The 15,295-nt window shown below is 39.5% G+C and overlaps 1 protein-coding gene across 1 annotated transcript in view; it reads left to right on the top strand.

Annotated features, from left to right (window-relative positions):
* Window positions 1-911: 911 nt before the first annotated feature.
* LOC117292717 (fas-binding factor 1-like) overlaps window positions 912-15,295 on the top strand; it is a 40,721-nt gene continuing 26,337 nt past the window's right edge. Inside the window, exons 1-11 of the mRNA XM_033774863.1 lie at window positions 912-1,002; window positions 2,682-2,792; window positions 3,551-3,584; window positions 4,603-4,651; window positions 6,415-6,463; window positions 6,727-6,768; window positions 7,408-7,579; window positions 10,507-10,599; window positions 11,370-11,567; window positions 12,441-12,566; window positions 13,560-13,700. Coding sequence (XP_033630754.1) covers window positions 2,790-2,792; window positions 3,551-3,584; window positions 4,603-4,651; window positions 6,415-6,463; window positions 6,727-6,768; window positions 7,408-7,579; window positions 10,507-10,599; window positions 11,370-11,567; window positions 12,441-12,566; window positions 13,560-13,700 — 907 coding nt within the window. The 5' untranslated portion in view covers window positions 912-1,002; window positions 2,682-2,789. The remainder of the gene's footprint in view (window positions 1,003-2,681; window positions 2,793-3,550; window positions 3,585-4,602; window positions 4,652-6,414; window positions 6,464-6,726; window positions 6,769-7,407; window positions 7,580-10,506; window positions 10,600-11,369; window positions 11,568-12,440; window positions 12,567-13,559; window positions 13,701-15,295) is intronic.

The following is a 15,295-nucleotide window of genomic DNA, read 5'->3' as shown; positions in this document are numbered from 1 at the left end:
TGCTTTTAGAGTTTACTGCCGTGTGTTAAATGTCCATAATATCACTTTATATTATCTGTTTCCGAAATTGTGGTATCAGAAGATACTTGCTAGCAATGCTAGCAATTAACTTTTTTTCGGAAATCCATCTAGGGTGCTACTTTTGTTTCGTTTTCTTTCCTATATGCATATGTTTTCGTTTATTCTATGTACTTCTATGTACTTTGCATTTACCTGTAAAATTAAAGTATGAAATGAAATGAAAGAGGACATTGTTTCATTGGTTCATTGGTTTTCATGTCATTGTTTTTTCGGGCATTGAGCTGAGATAATAAGAGGTAAGGCCGGTGTAAGTCGGTCGCGCGATGGTCGCGCGACGGAAATCTTGCGCGCAATCCTAAGACTGAGGCCTAAACACCGTGTCTTTTTATGATCGCGCGTCAAGATTTTCGACGCCCGACCATCGCGCGACCGACTATAACTCGGCCTTTAGGCTAGAGAGAGGTGGTTAGGCCTACTGCATTATTGCACCACTCATGGGCAATGGGACATAAAGCTGATTCTCCAAGTATTAGCCACTCAAGACAATGCAGTACCCTAAAGACCTTTGCTGAGGTCTCGAGTTGAAGGCATCTGGCCGGTAGCACACAACTTGTGCGCCAAGGGTGTTTTTTTTTCTTCCACTCTCGCAACTTCGACGATTTTAACCTGGTAATCTGCTGCCACCAAGCGTCCCGAAAGTCTCTCCCTTACCAAGTTCAATTTTCTTTTTCAAACTTTCTTCAACATTTCTCATAATTGCTTGCTTTGTTTCCATCAAAACCACGATGAGGTAGCCAACAATCATGGAAGGTATTTCATCTCAATCACGATTGTTTTAAAAGTGTCCTTGCGGATAAAGGACAGGGGGCCAGTCTAGGGTTTCTCTCGCTTGAGGGCGCTCTGAACAAAATTGAAATTATTGATATGAAAATTATGGCTGCTGCTGCCTGCTGTCATTTGTCAATAATCAAACATTCACAGGTAAGATAGATTACAATTATGTTGAGAACTTTAGTTTGTTTGTTATCATAGTAGGCCCGTGTTCGACTTCTTTAAAATATGAAATGCGTTGAAAATCGCTAGTCGTTGATTGTCGTCGGCCACACCGCCGATGTTCAATTCTTTTCATTCATATTTCAAATTTTTCTTGTTTTTGTTGACACTGGTTACGGTCCTACTACTTGCCGGCAACTCGCTTTGTGCCGTCAACTCGCCGTCAACTCAACCAATATACATTTAGAAACCCACAAAAGAGGCATAGAAATGTTTTTATAATGTTGTAAATTATCAGCTAAAATTAAAAAGACATTTTTCGTAAGTTTTTTTACAAGTTTTTTAGGTTACTTACAATACAAGTTACATTACAACTTACATTTCGGTCATTTTTACTAATACTACATTTATCAATTTAGTTCTCGTGAAAAACAATTATCGCAAAGCAGCAAGGCCGTCAGTCACTGAGTCAGCCGCCATCTTGCTTTTTCACAGGGCTTGTAGTGTACAACATAAACAACAGAGGATGCTTTCCTGAAAACGGAATAGTCTTGGCCCAATTCCCAAGACCTATGGGTACCGCACCCCAGTGTACTAGTATTACTTCTAGAAACTATAAAGTTCCCCAGTTTTATTATAGTTTCTAAAAGTAGTGTATATGTACTGCGCTTCATGTAAATTGATCGCTGCTGACGACTTGGGTCAAGACTAATCCATACCTGCCATCTGCGTAGAGTGGTTGAGTTGACGGCATAAGTGAGTTGTCGGCGAGTTGACGGCAAGTAGTACGACTGCTGGTTACTGATATACTAGTCATGGTTGCTGCACCGTGTGTGTTATGTGTGTGATGTGTCACTGGAGTGTTTCTCCTTATCCTATTTAGAGGTTCATAGCCGTATAGTTCTAGTTCGCCCCCACTTGTCACGTGTGTCCAAGGCTACGGATTCAGCTAGTTGTGATAACGCGGATGGAGGAAGAAACACTGACCACAAGGGACACCTCCATAAGTTTTATTGCGATTTCAGAACCCCAATGCGTTATGGGTAGGTAGATGGGGCATTTGCTACTGCGGTGTGTATGTTGTCATGCACGACGTGGGCATGATTGGCCTATATCGTTGTGTGGGTTCAACAGCACCCTCTCTTGATATTTTGCTATTGGCGATAAACCTTATAACATGCACTATAGCAGTGACTGTGAGTGTGAGTGGATGGTCACTGGCTGGAAAGTGTAGTGACCTTGCAATCGGAGTGCCTATGCCATGGTCACTAACAACAGGGAAAGACTTAATACCATGGTCAGCATGGTCAGACTTACTCTTAAATTAGAAACGAGGTTTGTACGCTATCAATAGGATGGATAACCCTCAGACCCAGTAACTGGGGCGCTGTACTCCTTATTACGAAATTTGTCATAATCGGTTACTCTATTATTACCGTGGCAGTTATGACGAGTTTTTTATTTCAATAACAAAAATCAGCAACCTAGACCTATATAAAACTATAAAAAGTGTCATAATACTAGTAGTATTGTTGAAGTATTAATTTCCAATGCGGCATAAGAAGTATTTTTGATATTTTTGAAATTCAATAAATATTTTGGGGCGTTCTTTTTATGGACTTTCAAAATATGATGTTTTCCTTTTCTTTGCTTTCCCCATTTTTCAGCTTTTATTGGTTGTGACAACATATCATCAGGAGAATGGTTCAAATAGAATAACCATTAATTCAAGGCAGTGGCTTATTTGACAGTTCAATTGACTTCCAACAATTAAAATGGTATGTCCTGAATAGTTTTAATTTGTTAGATTTTGTTTTAAAACACTTACACTTCGGAGGTGTTGGGTTAAAGTTTTTGTAAACCTCCCCCCCCCCCTGAACATAATCACATTGGTGATGCATTTTCCTTGTATGAGCAGTCCAAAAGTTGCTAACCGATACGTAATTTGTGTGTTTCATTGAATATTGTCTGGTACAATGGCGTGCTTGATCACAAGTTACCGTCGTTTCCACGACGGTGACTACAGAGACACTATGTCACGTGATTCTGGGCAAGCTTTTGTATAACAATCTCCAGATGAGCAGACCCTGGTACCATTGTTCCATACACCTTTATTGACAAAATTGTATTGTACAGCTTTCTCCAGAAGACGATCAGAGCATACATAGCCTACTGATCGAAACGTCGAGTTGAAACCAACGGTTCAGAACCAAAACCCAACTCATTTAGAGATAGTCATTACATGGTGTTACCGCAAACCTTTCCTTATCGTATTTCCACCATGCGAAGTTTCAAATCCTACTAGAAAATTGTATGGGTGTTCACCATCTCTTACGTAACTACGCAAAAACTTGCCCGAATCATGTTACATAGCAAGTGTCAAGACCAGGACTCAAACCTACACTCCGCTTATCAGAAACACCAGAGCTTTGAGGCCACAACATGCCAAGCTTACCGAGTACATCTATAACAATGAGATTTTACCAGATGAGGGGCTAATCTTTGTCTTAAATCCTTCTTTGTCCTTTTTTTCCAGGCCTCGACTTTCCCTGGGCGTGGTCGTAGACATGGTAAATATTAATTCTTACAGTTAAGTACATTGATGTAGAGAGTAAGCCTGGCCGACTTGTGTGACTGGTGTTGTAGTCGCGACTATTGATTGCTGAGATGAGTCGCGAGTACCGTTTTCAAACTACTTGATTAATTATGTCGCCCTGATTACTACACAAATAGTTGCGACAATTACAAAAAATAGTCGCAACTACCTGTTTGGTGAACCAATTGTGGTTATTCACAACAACATAATTTAATAATGAGAATAATAATAAGACTTGTAATGCGCACATATCCACCCCTGCTGGGTGTTCATTTACTTACGAAACACAATCAGGCATCCGTTACACAATCCTTCAATCTTTACTGCGTGAATTTTACTTATGCACCTTCGGCAAACACTATGCTGCAATGCATCTTGGCAATTTGAAATAAGTCGAGACTAGTGTCGAACTTGCCACAATTTGAGGCCTGACTTGTCGAGTAGAACATTTCACTAGTCACCCAGGCCTAGTGGAGAGTGGGGGGGGTGCAAATGCAGGAACTAATTAGAAGTTTCAAATTTACTATACACATATTGACTGGCAACGAGGTAACTAGTATACGTCTATTCCCACGAGGGACTTTGAGTGACCAGAAGAGCGACCTATTTCCCGAGGCCGAAGGCCGAGGGAAATAGGCCCCTTTTCTGGTCACTCACAGGCCCAAGGGGGAATAGACGTACACTGGTTACCGAATTATGCCAGTCATTATGTGTTTTATAATACAGCTCGGTTTTAAATGTCAAATAAGAACAAAAAAGGAGTTTTGTAGTTGTTGTTCACGGTTCAGGTCAAGAGAGGGCGCTGCTACCGCGGGCACTATTTGCAAAGACTAGTGCCCGCTCTGGTACTATTACCGCAAAACACGCGCGTTCACTAGCCTATATTAGTTCATCCCACGTGACCGTGTTTCAGCCAACCAGAATACAGAACAAGCAAGAGGTGTGTTATAAATTGATTTAATCTCAGGCTTTTTCTGCAAACTATTTTGAAGGTGCTGGCACAGGAACTTCCAATCTGAAATCAAAGGCTAGCAGTAACATGTAAGTCACAATTTTGTTGGATCACCCAACAGAGGTTAATGATAATATAATAAGGGAATCAATGTGTGGTGAAGAGCTTTTCAACTAGTGGTTTAATCCCAACGAGGCCTGGTTCTTGATAAATTATCAAGAACCAGGCCTCGGCGAGTTTAAACCACTAGTTGAAAACCGATTCAATACACTTTGACTCTCATTCATAAATACCTTTTCGGTAAAAAAAAATCAACACTTTCGGTCAAAAAGTAAAATAAATGCAAAAATTATAATTGTTCAATTATTTCTTTAATAACAACACCCCTCCAGCTATAAAATGGTAAGGCCCTCCGCCGCCCTCGGGTAAACAACTCCTTATAAGGGAATGCTGTGTATCGCATGATGTGGCACAACTGTCCCGGCTGTTGCTCTCAACCAATAGGAATGAAGAAACTGTCTTATAAGCACTGGTGCAAGTTCGCGTGTCACGCCCATGTTTCAACAGTTTTTACTGGTCATAAACAAAGGTTTTTACACACCCACGTGACGCGCTCTTCATCAATAGGAATAGCGAAACTGTCTGAGGTATTTATGAATAGTCTTTTATAGAGTGCGTATCTACTGATTTGGTACTCAAGGCGATTGAACAAACAGGATCATTTTCAGACAGGTGTATTTAATTATTTGGTGTAGCACCTTCTATTGGTTTACAATGTGCTTTGGCGCTTTCAGCAGCCGCTGCCAGAAACACTAAGGCTAAACCCTTCTTTCAGTGTAACTGGTTGTTTTTATATGCATTACACATCACTGGGAACTATTGCATTAGGTCTCATTCAAAGGACAAAGAAAAAATGGTAAATTTAGGTGGCAAAACTGGCACTCAAAACCCACATTCTGCCGATCAAAACCACCGAAGCTTGAGTCCAGTGTGCTTGACCGAAAGGCCAATATGAAAACGTTGCCATACACAACACAGGTAATTGTCAAAGACTAGCCTTCACAGTTGGTGTATCTCAACATATGCATAAAAAAACAAACCTGTGAAAAATTGAGCTCAATTGGTCATCGAAGTTGCGAGATAATAATGAAAGAAAAATAACCCTTGTCACACGAAGTTGTGTGCGTTTAGATGGTTGATTTGAAGACCTCAAGTTCTAAATCTGAGGTCTCGAAATCAAATTCGTGGAAAATTACTTCTTTCTCGGAAACTATGGCACTTCAGAGGGAGCCGTTTCTCACAATGTTTTATACCATCAACCTCTCCCCATTACTTGTCACTAAATAAGGTTTTATGCCAATAATTATTTTGAGTAATAACCAATAGTGTCCACTGCCTTTAAAAGGGTTTGGGTACTTTTCGTAACACAAAACGCCATGTCCACAGGTTTACATTAAACTTACACAGTTTGAAGACAATTTTAGTAGAAAACTTCCCATAAAATATTACTTGCTGAGGTGCTATAGTTTTTTGAGAAATGAGTAAAAGGGTGTCACAAAAATAATTTTCAGCTCAGTTTTAGCATGAGACAAAAATTATTTGAAAGCTATTATCTTTCTTCAAGGAAGCAATATGACAAAACAAAACAGATTTTGAAGTACATATAATTGTGAATACCCTAACCTGTATTTGTGAGTTGTGTTGTCATTTAGCCTTTGAGCAAAGTAAGAGACGATTAGCACCCTTTTGCATTTGAACCATTGGTCATTTTAGTTGATACGCAGTTTTTTATACGTGTATCATGTGTTTATTATTCAGACTGTTTTTGTTTTGTTTTTTGTCGTACTGAAAGGGTCGATGATGATGATTTCTACAAAAATCTAGCGGCAGAAATGGAAGAGGCAAGTTATATTAGCATAGAAGCATTGGATTTCTGGACTCTTTTTGAAAGTTATAGATAATTTCAATAAACATTTGAGGTATAACTATTAGGAGAAAAAGAAAAGGCATACATGTACTTGATGTCCGGTTGTCTTTAGTACGGTTACACTGTTTTTATTCTTGAAAAAAAATATCTAATTTTGAAAGAAAAGTAGCATATTTAAGGTTATTTTATTAATATTTATTCATTTATGCGATGTTTTTAAACCCTTTCACCCCAAAGGAATCAGATGTATCAGAAGCAGATGTCAGCAAAATGTTAGCTGTAAGTAAAAACTTAAATTTCTTCACTTGTTTATTTTCAAAAGTTGTGGTCATTTTTTGATGGGTCTTTGTGAAAAAAAAGCTCCAGTTGTGCTGTCACAAAATACTTCAAGCCACCAAACTGCCATCACACTATGATTGCTCTGCCAGAGGGCGCTTACCATTCCTGTAACCGCTAACCACGAATCGTGTCACAAAAAAACAAACTGCTGTCACCCAACAAATCACTTGCTCCCGTTACAGGAATGATGGCGCCCTCTAGCGGAAGCATGTTTTTTTTCGTGACCACATTTGACCGTCTTGAAATCAAGACTAGGCCATCCCTGTCAGTTGGTTAGAAATCTGTTTCAAATAAGCAAAAGGATGAAAACATGAGGAAATTGGAGATGTTGAATAAGTCCTGGTCGTTGCTCTCTGGACACTTTACCAGAATTGCTTTGTTCTGCGGATGGGACATTAAGCCATAGGGCCCCATGAACTAGGATTGGTGGTGCATGTAAAAGAACCCAGAGCACTCGTGGCAGTAGGGGTTAACCCAAGCAAGCACACAGCGATTAACTTCAATTATGAAACATCCTTGGTTTTACTACTAAGAAACAATAAAAATGTGTCTCCGCTTTTCTTAAAAACTAAAATACAGGATATGGACGATATGGACGACGCCCTCTTTGGTTCTTCTATGAAATCTCGGCCAGGGAGCACTGGAACTCAAGAGAAGCCTCCTAAACAAAGCCCGACTAAGACCAAGGAAAAAGAGAAACCAACGCTTGAACATACCCTGGAGTTGGAAAAGTCACTGGAGGATGAGTTATGTAAGTTGTACTGATAGTCTGTTTGTTTCTTTTCCCAAGATGTATTGGCTTTGATGAATTCCTCATTGAAGGGTTGATGTACTTTTTGTGGAACAAAAAACACAATGTCCACAGATTAACATTAAACTTACACCGTTTGAAGATAATGATAGTGGGAAAGTATTACTTGCTGGGGTGCTGTCGTTTTTGAGAAATGAGTAAAACAACGTCATGAAAACAATTTTCGTTTCAGTGATCATGAGACGAAAACTATTTCAAGCATGTAAAAACATATTTTCATGGCATTGTTTTACTCGTTTCTTAAAAACTACAGCACCTCAGCAAGTAATATTTTCAGGGAAGCTCTCTACTATCATTATCTTCAAACTGTGTAAGCTTAATGTAAGGGACCATGGATAAATTAAGAACGCGGCCGCCCGCGGTCAGACTCGTTCTAGAACGAGTCCGTCCCAAAATTGTCACGCGCCCGTCCCAAGATGGATTAAGCGCTTCACTGATTTTAAGGTCCCTCATTATCGAACTCTATTGTTGGTGCCTTTTGTTGTTCAGATTACATGGACAAGGCAGCTTGCAAGTAAGCCATGAAGGGGTGAAGGATTAGTGTTTGCGGTCTAGCTCAGGTATACACCAGACAATGGGTTGGAGATGTCCATGTACAGCCAACCCTCAAGTTTGCCAAAGCTAATACAATAATATGCTACTGCCATAACAAGTTGAAGTGGTGACTATTATTCTTAAATTTGAAATCATCGCCAACTTATTTAGATCTACATCTAATTGTTACATTAGGACCCGTGTTTACAGAGATGATTACACTTACAAGATTCGTTCAAAAAGGTACCGCAAAATCATGCTGACCGGCTCGCAATCACACAAAACACAACGCACAATTACATCGTAGTACACAAACACTCCATCTAGCTACACACTCACACACAGTGTTTTCAATATTCAGGCCTAGTAGTCTTGTTATTTTGCGTGCAACAAACTATAATGCAAGAAACATTGATCGCTAGAGGGCTTTCCTAAACAATGTGATAGCGGGAGAGCCGCCCTCCGTTGGAAAAATTGCGCAACAGCTTACGAAATTAGTTTCAACCGCCTTGAGATTAAGACTTTCGGGAGAATCTGGTGTCCGAAAATTGGAATACTAACCAGCGTTGGTGCCCGAGCTAAACTCATACAACATTGGTGCCGTCGCTGGTACCTTGGGCAACGTGGTGAATTTTCAGCAGTTCCTTGGGAAATATTAAGCATGTTTAAGAAAAACTTCATAACGTGTTGGCTTCATTGTTCAAACATGAAACATTTTGGACACCTTGGATGTACAAAAAAGAGTATAGTTTTACTGTAAGATGTTTTTCCTATTGACTTTGTTTTACTTTGGGGGATTATTTTGCATGGCGGTCGTGCAAAGACGTAGTATTTTTTATTGTGTTTTGACTTATTGTGTGAAAAGGGCTACAACTTGGGTTTATCTACCCAGATAAGCCGATTATAACTACACAGTGGTTTTCGGCCTACACCATTGTTCCTTTGTTATACAGTGGGTCTTCCTCGAGACCCGGTGGTTGAGGAGAACGCGTTCCACTCCGTAGTTTTTCTTTTGTTCGATTTGTCACGCAAAGGAACGCGTCGCGATGCGGTCGTTCCCGTGACATAATTTATCCATGGTCCCTAAATCTGTGGACATTGTGGTTTGTGTTACAAAAAGTACCTAAATCCTTTAAGAAAAAAAGGAAAAACAGCAATACAGTCAGGGCTGAGTGGTCAGTGCATCGGACTCAAGCTCTTAAGGGTAGTCATCAGGGTGTTGGTTTGAATCCCGGTACTGATACTTAACCATAGTTGCTTAGTAAAAAGTTGGGATGGTAGTACCATGGAGGAAGGAAGAGAAGGAGCTCGAACGAATGGACTTCAAAAGTCGAACCCGCGGTACCGCATCGTTTAACGACACCTCGTAATCACCGACATATCTTACACAAACAATGGGCGACCTGGCGTGTGTGAATTTGCGCGTGCGCACTTGGTTCTTCGCCAAACTATGGCGTCGTATGTCGTATGGATATAACAGAGGAAAAATCTACTTTTTTGAGACGCGATAACATTTTTGGACGCTACTGTACACCTTAACAATCAACACAATTGAATACCAACCACCCTCGTGTGCCTATACCCAAATTTTGATCCACCGCTATTGACCGGAAAGTCACAAAAAATGTAAAAATATGCCATGATGTTTCAGCGAAACACCACAAACGGTAAATGAAAACGTGTATATTCACAATTCTTGTCTCCAATGATTCAACTTTACACGAAGGCAACGGTGCAGAGCGGCGGTACCGCACGTTCTGTACAAAGAGATGTAATCCTGCTCGTTAATCGGCCGTCCAGCTGGAGGTCTCCTATCTTTTTCCACTGATCAGACAGGGGCTTGTCAGGGTATTCTTTTGTTACTCTGCGGTTTGCGGGTCGTTCGAACTCCTTCTCTTCCTTCCTCCATGGTAGTACATTCTGCTCTACTAGCCAGGCTCCTAGTGGATGATACCCAAGTCTACATCCTTTGGACTGTAAAGGGGATAACCCCGTTTCAGCCCCAGGAGTAGGTTGCATCAGCCCCCAAACCTTGTGTGTGTGGCGATTTTCTTTAAAAATTTAAAACAAATCATTATTTATTGAGTGGTTTAATGGTACATTGTTTTAGGCATCTATGAAGCTGAATTACAACTTTGAATTCTTCTTCTCTTCTTGGCTTGTAGGTTGAAATGTAAACCTTTTGATGTTTTCCGTATTACACATCCAGAATACATTTTCATTTTGATTTCTTTGCACTTTGACAAGCTATTAACAACACTCTTTTCATTGATTCAAACACTGACCCAACGATAGCCGAACACCTAGTTTTATTTTTTTTACATTCATTTTAGTTAAAGCCATGAGCCCTCGTGAGTTGAGCCCCGCCATGAGCCCAAGGCGAACCAGTAAACCCAAACCTCAGCCCAAGAAATTTGACTTTGGAGGTAAGTAACTACGGTAACAAGGTTTTAGTCACAGTTTTTCAAGGACTAATTTTGCTGTGTCTGTTTTTTTTTTTTTTTTTTTTTTTTTTTTTTACTGCGCCTTGAATACCGAGCAGGGTGGATGGGTGCGCATTACAAGTCTATTTTATTTTTTTTTATTATTATTATTATTATTATTATTATTATTATTATTATTATTATTATTATTATTATTATTATTATTATTGTTATAGTTGCTGCTGCTGCTGCTGCTGCTGCTGCTGCTGCTGCTGCTGCTGAATTATTTATATTTTCATTGTTAAAACGTTGCGAGTTTCACCGCAGAAGAAATAAGATGCTTGACTTCATTTAAAGACATACTTGAAAGAAAAAAACAGCAACAGATGATCTTTGCTGAAAATCTTTTCAAACGCTGTCAATAAAACAAGATATTGAGTCCACATGAGTTAAAACAGATTTTAGTTGTGTAAAAAAGTAATAGTTTTTAATACCCTTCTCCAGTGCTTTATTTAGAGGGCCAGATCATATGTGGGCATAGTCCTTATGGGAAGCTGGGATTTTGACCAGCCAATACAAAACACCAACTCTGGGAACTGCCCCCCCCTCCCCCTTTAGATATGTGGGATGGTCCAGTCTAGGGAATCAATGACTTTGACACTCTCAGTGCATCGTACTTTGGAGAAACAATGACCTAATTAAAATCTGGAAAGTAGAATCAACGGTGACTCTCAGCTGAGGGTTTTTAAAAAGTCAGATTTATGCTCTTCCAGATTTTGATGAGGAAGATCCCCTTGCTGGATTGCTCTCCGAAGACGAAGACGGAGGAACGAAGAAACCGATTAAGAAAAAAACTCCCAAGATGACCAAGAGGGAAGACGAGCCGATCCAAAAATCCAGACCAGAACCCGCGAAGCAAGAAAACCCAGCAAAAGACGACATTTCTAGGTCAGAGGGCATCAATGTCAAAGGTTAGAGGAAAATGATAGAATTATTCGTGATGGAAGCTCAGTGATAGAAGTTCCACGGAAGGAAAAGTTTTAAAGTGTCAAATTTTGAGAACAAGTATTTGGGGGGGGGGGTATAAAAACATATTTTTTAGCAAAATATAATCATTTAAAATACAAAATTGTTGATCTTTTCTGGGCCAAGGTTGTGCATGAACGATCTTATTTGAAGTATTCAGAAAGTGTCGTTACCGTACATGTACATGTTATCACTCAACAAACACTATTGACTTTGGGATGTGCCAATTAAACACAAATCAGCAAGATACATTTTGGGTTTTTTCTTTAAAGACACTGGACACTATTGGTAATTGTCAACCCCAGTCTTCTTACTTGGTGTATCTCAACATATGCATAAAATAACAAACCTGTGGAAATTTGAGTTCATTTGGTCATCGAAGTTGCAAGATAATAATGACAGAAAAAAACACCCTTGTCACACGAAGTTGTGTGCTTTCAGATGCTTGGTTCCGAGTTTGAGGTCTCGAAATTAAATTCGTGGAAAATTACCTCTTTCTCGAAAACTACATCACTTCAGAGGGAGCTGTTTCTCACATTGTTTTATACTATCAACCTCTCCCCATTACTCATCACCAAGTAAGGTTTCGTGCTAATAATTATTTTGAGTAATTACCAATAGTGTCCACTGCCTTTAAAACACAAATTCGCAATTGCTGGTCATTTTAGGTTCAAAATGCAAAAACAACAGGCACTGAAAAATTAATAAAGAATATAGTGCAAATACCAGGGAGACAATTGTTGTCAAAGTTGCTGCTAGCATTTTAGAGTTATTGATCCTAAGACAAAATAATCTCCTTTTTCGTTTTCCGTATCCAGATGATCTGCCGGAAAAAATTGAAGCGCCACCGGTGAAAAGATCAAGAGCTAAATCCATTGACTTTGACGACGAAGAGGATGGTACAGACATACTGGGTAGTCTTGGATTGGACAAAAAGTCGACAGGTATAAGTCTCGTAACAATTATTATTTGAGTAGGATTTTCAAACAAGGGGTGTATGTGATGGTGTTCGCCCTGCCCGCATTCATGATTAGTTTAACTCTGTGGTTTAACGGCTCACTGGTCATGGTGATTAAAAGTGCACCTGGATAAGTTATGTTTAAGTTACGTAATAAGTTCAGTATAAAAGACCCATTCAACGTCGACGTGTGGTCTGTCTCCTTCAGGTGCGTCACCGAGTTGACTTGCATTTTGATTTACTGTTCACAAGCGTATTTTCGAATTTGAGTTATGTTTAAATAAAACACCCAGTTGTATGTGGCTACGTTCAAGAAGAAATATCTAAATTGTATTTTATTGTTTGAGAAGGCCAGTAAGGTTTGCCGTAAGGTTTGCCGTATGACAGTGTAATGATAATCTCTAAATGAGTTGGGGTGGTTCTGAAAAGAACTGTTGGTTTGAACTCGATGTTTCAATCTAACCGTAGCTGTAGCCGCTAAGTAGGACTTATGGCCTTTGCTTTAGAGACAGCTACCATGAGTATGTAATGCAGCCAAAGGTTCGGTAGGTGGAACGACCAACATGAGGCTTTTGTCACACCGAAACATCAATACCTCAGGCTAAGTGTCGCGGCCAAGTGGTTAAGAGCACCAAATTCAAACTCTTGTGTTTCTGATCAGCGGAGTGTGGGTTCGAATCCCCAGGCGTGACACTTTTGTCCTTAAGCATGAACCCAGTGCACTTATCAAAAAGAGAAGGGGTTCGCCCCGGTACTCCTGGCTGTGGCTGCTGAATGCGCGGTAGCACCTTGTAAACCCTTGTGAGGTGCTACATAATTGGGTCTCAGAATTCATCACTGCAATCACCTGTCTTGCTCTAAAAAATGTAAATTTGAGTACCTTGTTGGTAGATATGCGTGCTATAATTATAAGACTTCGATATTATTATTATTTATTATTATTATTATTATTAAACTATTTGTCAACACTTGTTTACAGTGGGAAGTAATAGTGCAAGTAGTAAGACGAAGGAGTTGTCCACAGGAAGCAAGTCAGGGAGGATTCGTGGTGAGAAGGAGGCAGACTTTGGAGATGAATCAGACCTCCTTGGGAGTCTTGGACTCGGCACCAGCCCAAGAGGTTTGTCCACGTCTTAGCTTGAATTTGTAGAGCTTAAAGTTTTAAAGATACTGGACACCTTTGGTTATTGTCAAAGACCAGTCTTCTCACTTGGTGTATCTAAACATCTGCACAAAATAACGAACCTGTGAAATTTTGAGTTCAATCGGTCGTCGAAGTTGCGAGATAATAATGAAAGAAAAAAACACCCTTGTCACACAAAGTTGTGTGCTTTCAGATGCTTGATTTCGGGACCTCAAAATCTAATTCTGAGGTCTCGAGATCAAATTCGTGGAAAATTACTTCTTTCTCGAAAACTACGTTACTTCAGAGAGAGCCGTTTATCACAATGTTTTATACTATCAACAGCTCTCCACTGCTTGTTACCAAGTAAGCTTTATGCTAACGATTATTTTGAGTATTTACCAATAGTGTCCACTGTCTTTATGAATGTATGGAGCAAGACAGCAAAAGTGATAAGCTTCTTGAGATCTTGGAAATGGAATTATTAACCATTCATTACTGTATAATCACCTCCATACGCCCAGACATCTTTTTCTTGTAAAAGTGAGAAAATAGAATTAACTGTTGCAAACTGCTTAATAATAATAATAATAATAATAATAATAATAATAATAATAATTTAATAAGTTTTTGTATAGCGAAGCCGTCTCAAAGCGCTTCCACATTATTACCCCTGGTCACTGGGCCTTAAATCATTCCTTAAACCATCTCAGCTCCCTGGGGAGTATACAGCCTGTGCTGCCAACTGTGGAGCGCACTAAGCTTTATAATCACAAGAACACATTTTTTAAACGTGAATAAACCATTTTAAATCAAATGAAAAATTAAAAAAACATCTCTGCCCTCGCAGGTACCCATTTACCGCTGGGTGGACATAAGCTCATGGTTAAGTGTCTTGCTGAATGACACAAGTGTCTTGACCGGGATTCAAACCCACACTCTGCTGAGCAGAAACACCAGAGCTTGAGTTCGGTGCTCTTATCCATTCGGCCACGACTCCCCACATTTCCAACTAGTGGTATAGATGCAACAAACAATTAATGACCTGACAGTTCGACCCTAGCAAAGTCTTTCTTTCTGATGCCAAAACAATGAAGTACAAATTTGCTTTTGGTTGAGAAAACATATTCTGTTTGAACATAGAAAAATCTCAACTCGGGTCATGGCCTGTACTTTGACCTTATTGGTTGAGTGGATGTAGGTCGGATCTTCCAGCGGCTTGTGGCCACTATGGCGCTTTGGTACAAGACTTTATCAATCTTCAGTGATCTCCAAAGGGTCAAGAATTAAAGCCATGTGAATGCATTAGTCAAAGTCACTTTTAAGTTTGACACATTTTTTTATGTCGCAGAACAGTAGATTTTGAATGCTACTTTTGTGAAAAGCAACTCATACTTTTTTAGGGGTCAATGTGTTTTCCTAATCTTAACAAACACTTGTTCTTGTAATGGTATTTTTAATGGTTTATTTTAGGTAACAGCTGGTCTGGCCTGATTTTATATATTTCAGTTAGTGGGCTTAAATTGGAAATTTTGTTTTCTTAATGCTTTTAATTTTGCTGTTAAGTGCTTTGAGGAATGTTGTATTAATAT

Source organism: Asterias rubens, chromosome 7 (genome assembly GCF_902459465.1).
Source record: "Asterias rubens chromosome 7, eAstRub1.3, whole genome shotgun sequence".
Lineage (NCBI taxonomy): Eukaryota > Metazoa > Echinodermata > Asteroidea > Forcipulatida > Asteriidae > Asterias > Asterias rubens.
Note: the sequence above shows the minus strand (reverse complement) of the source record. Positions and strands in the feature narration are given on the sequence as shown.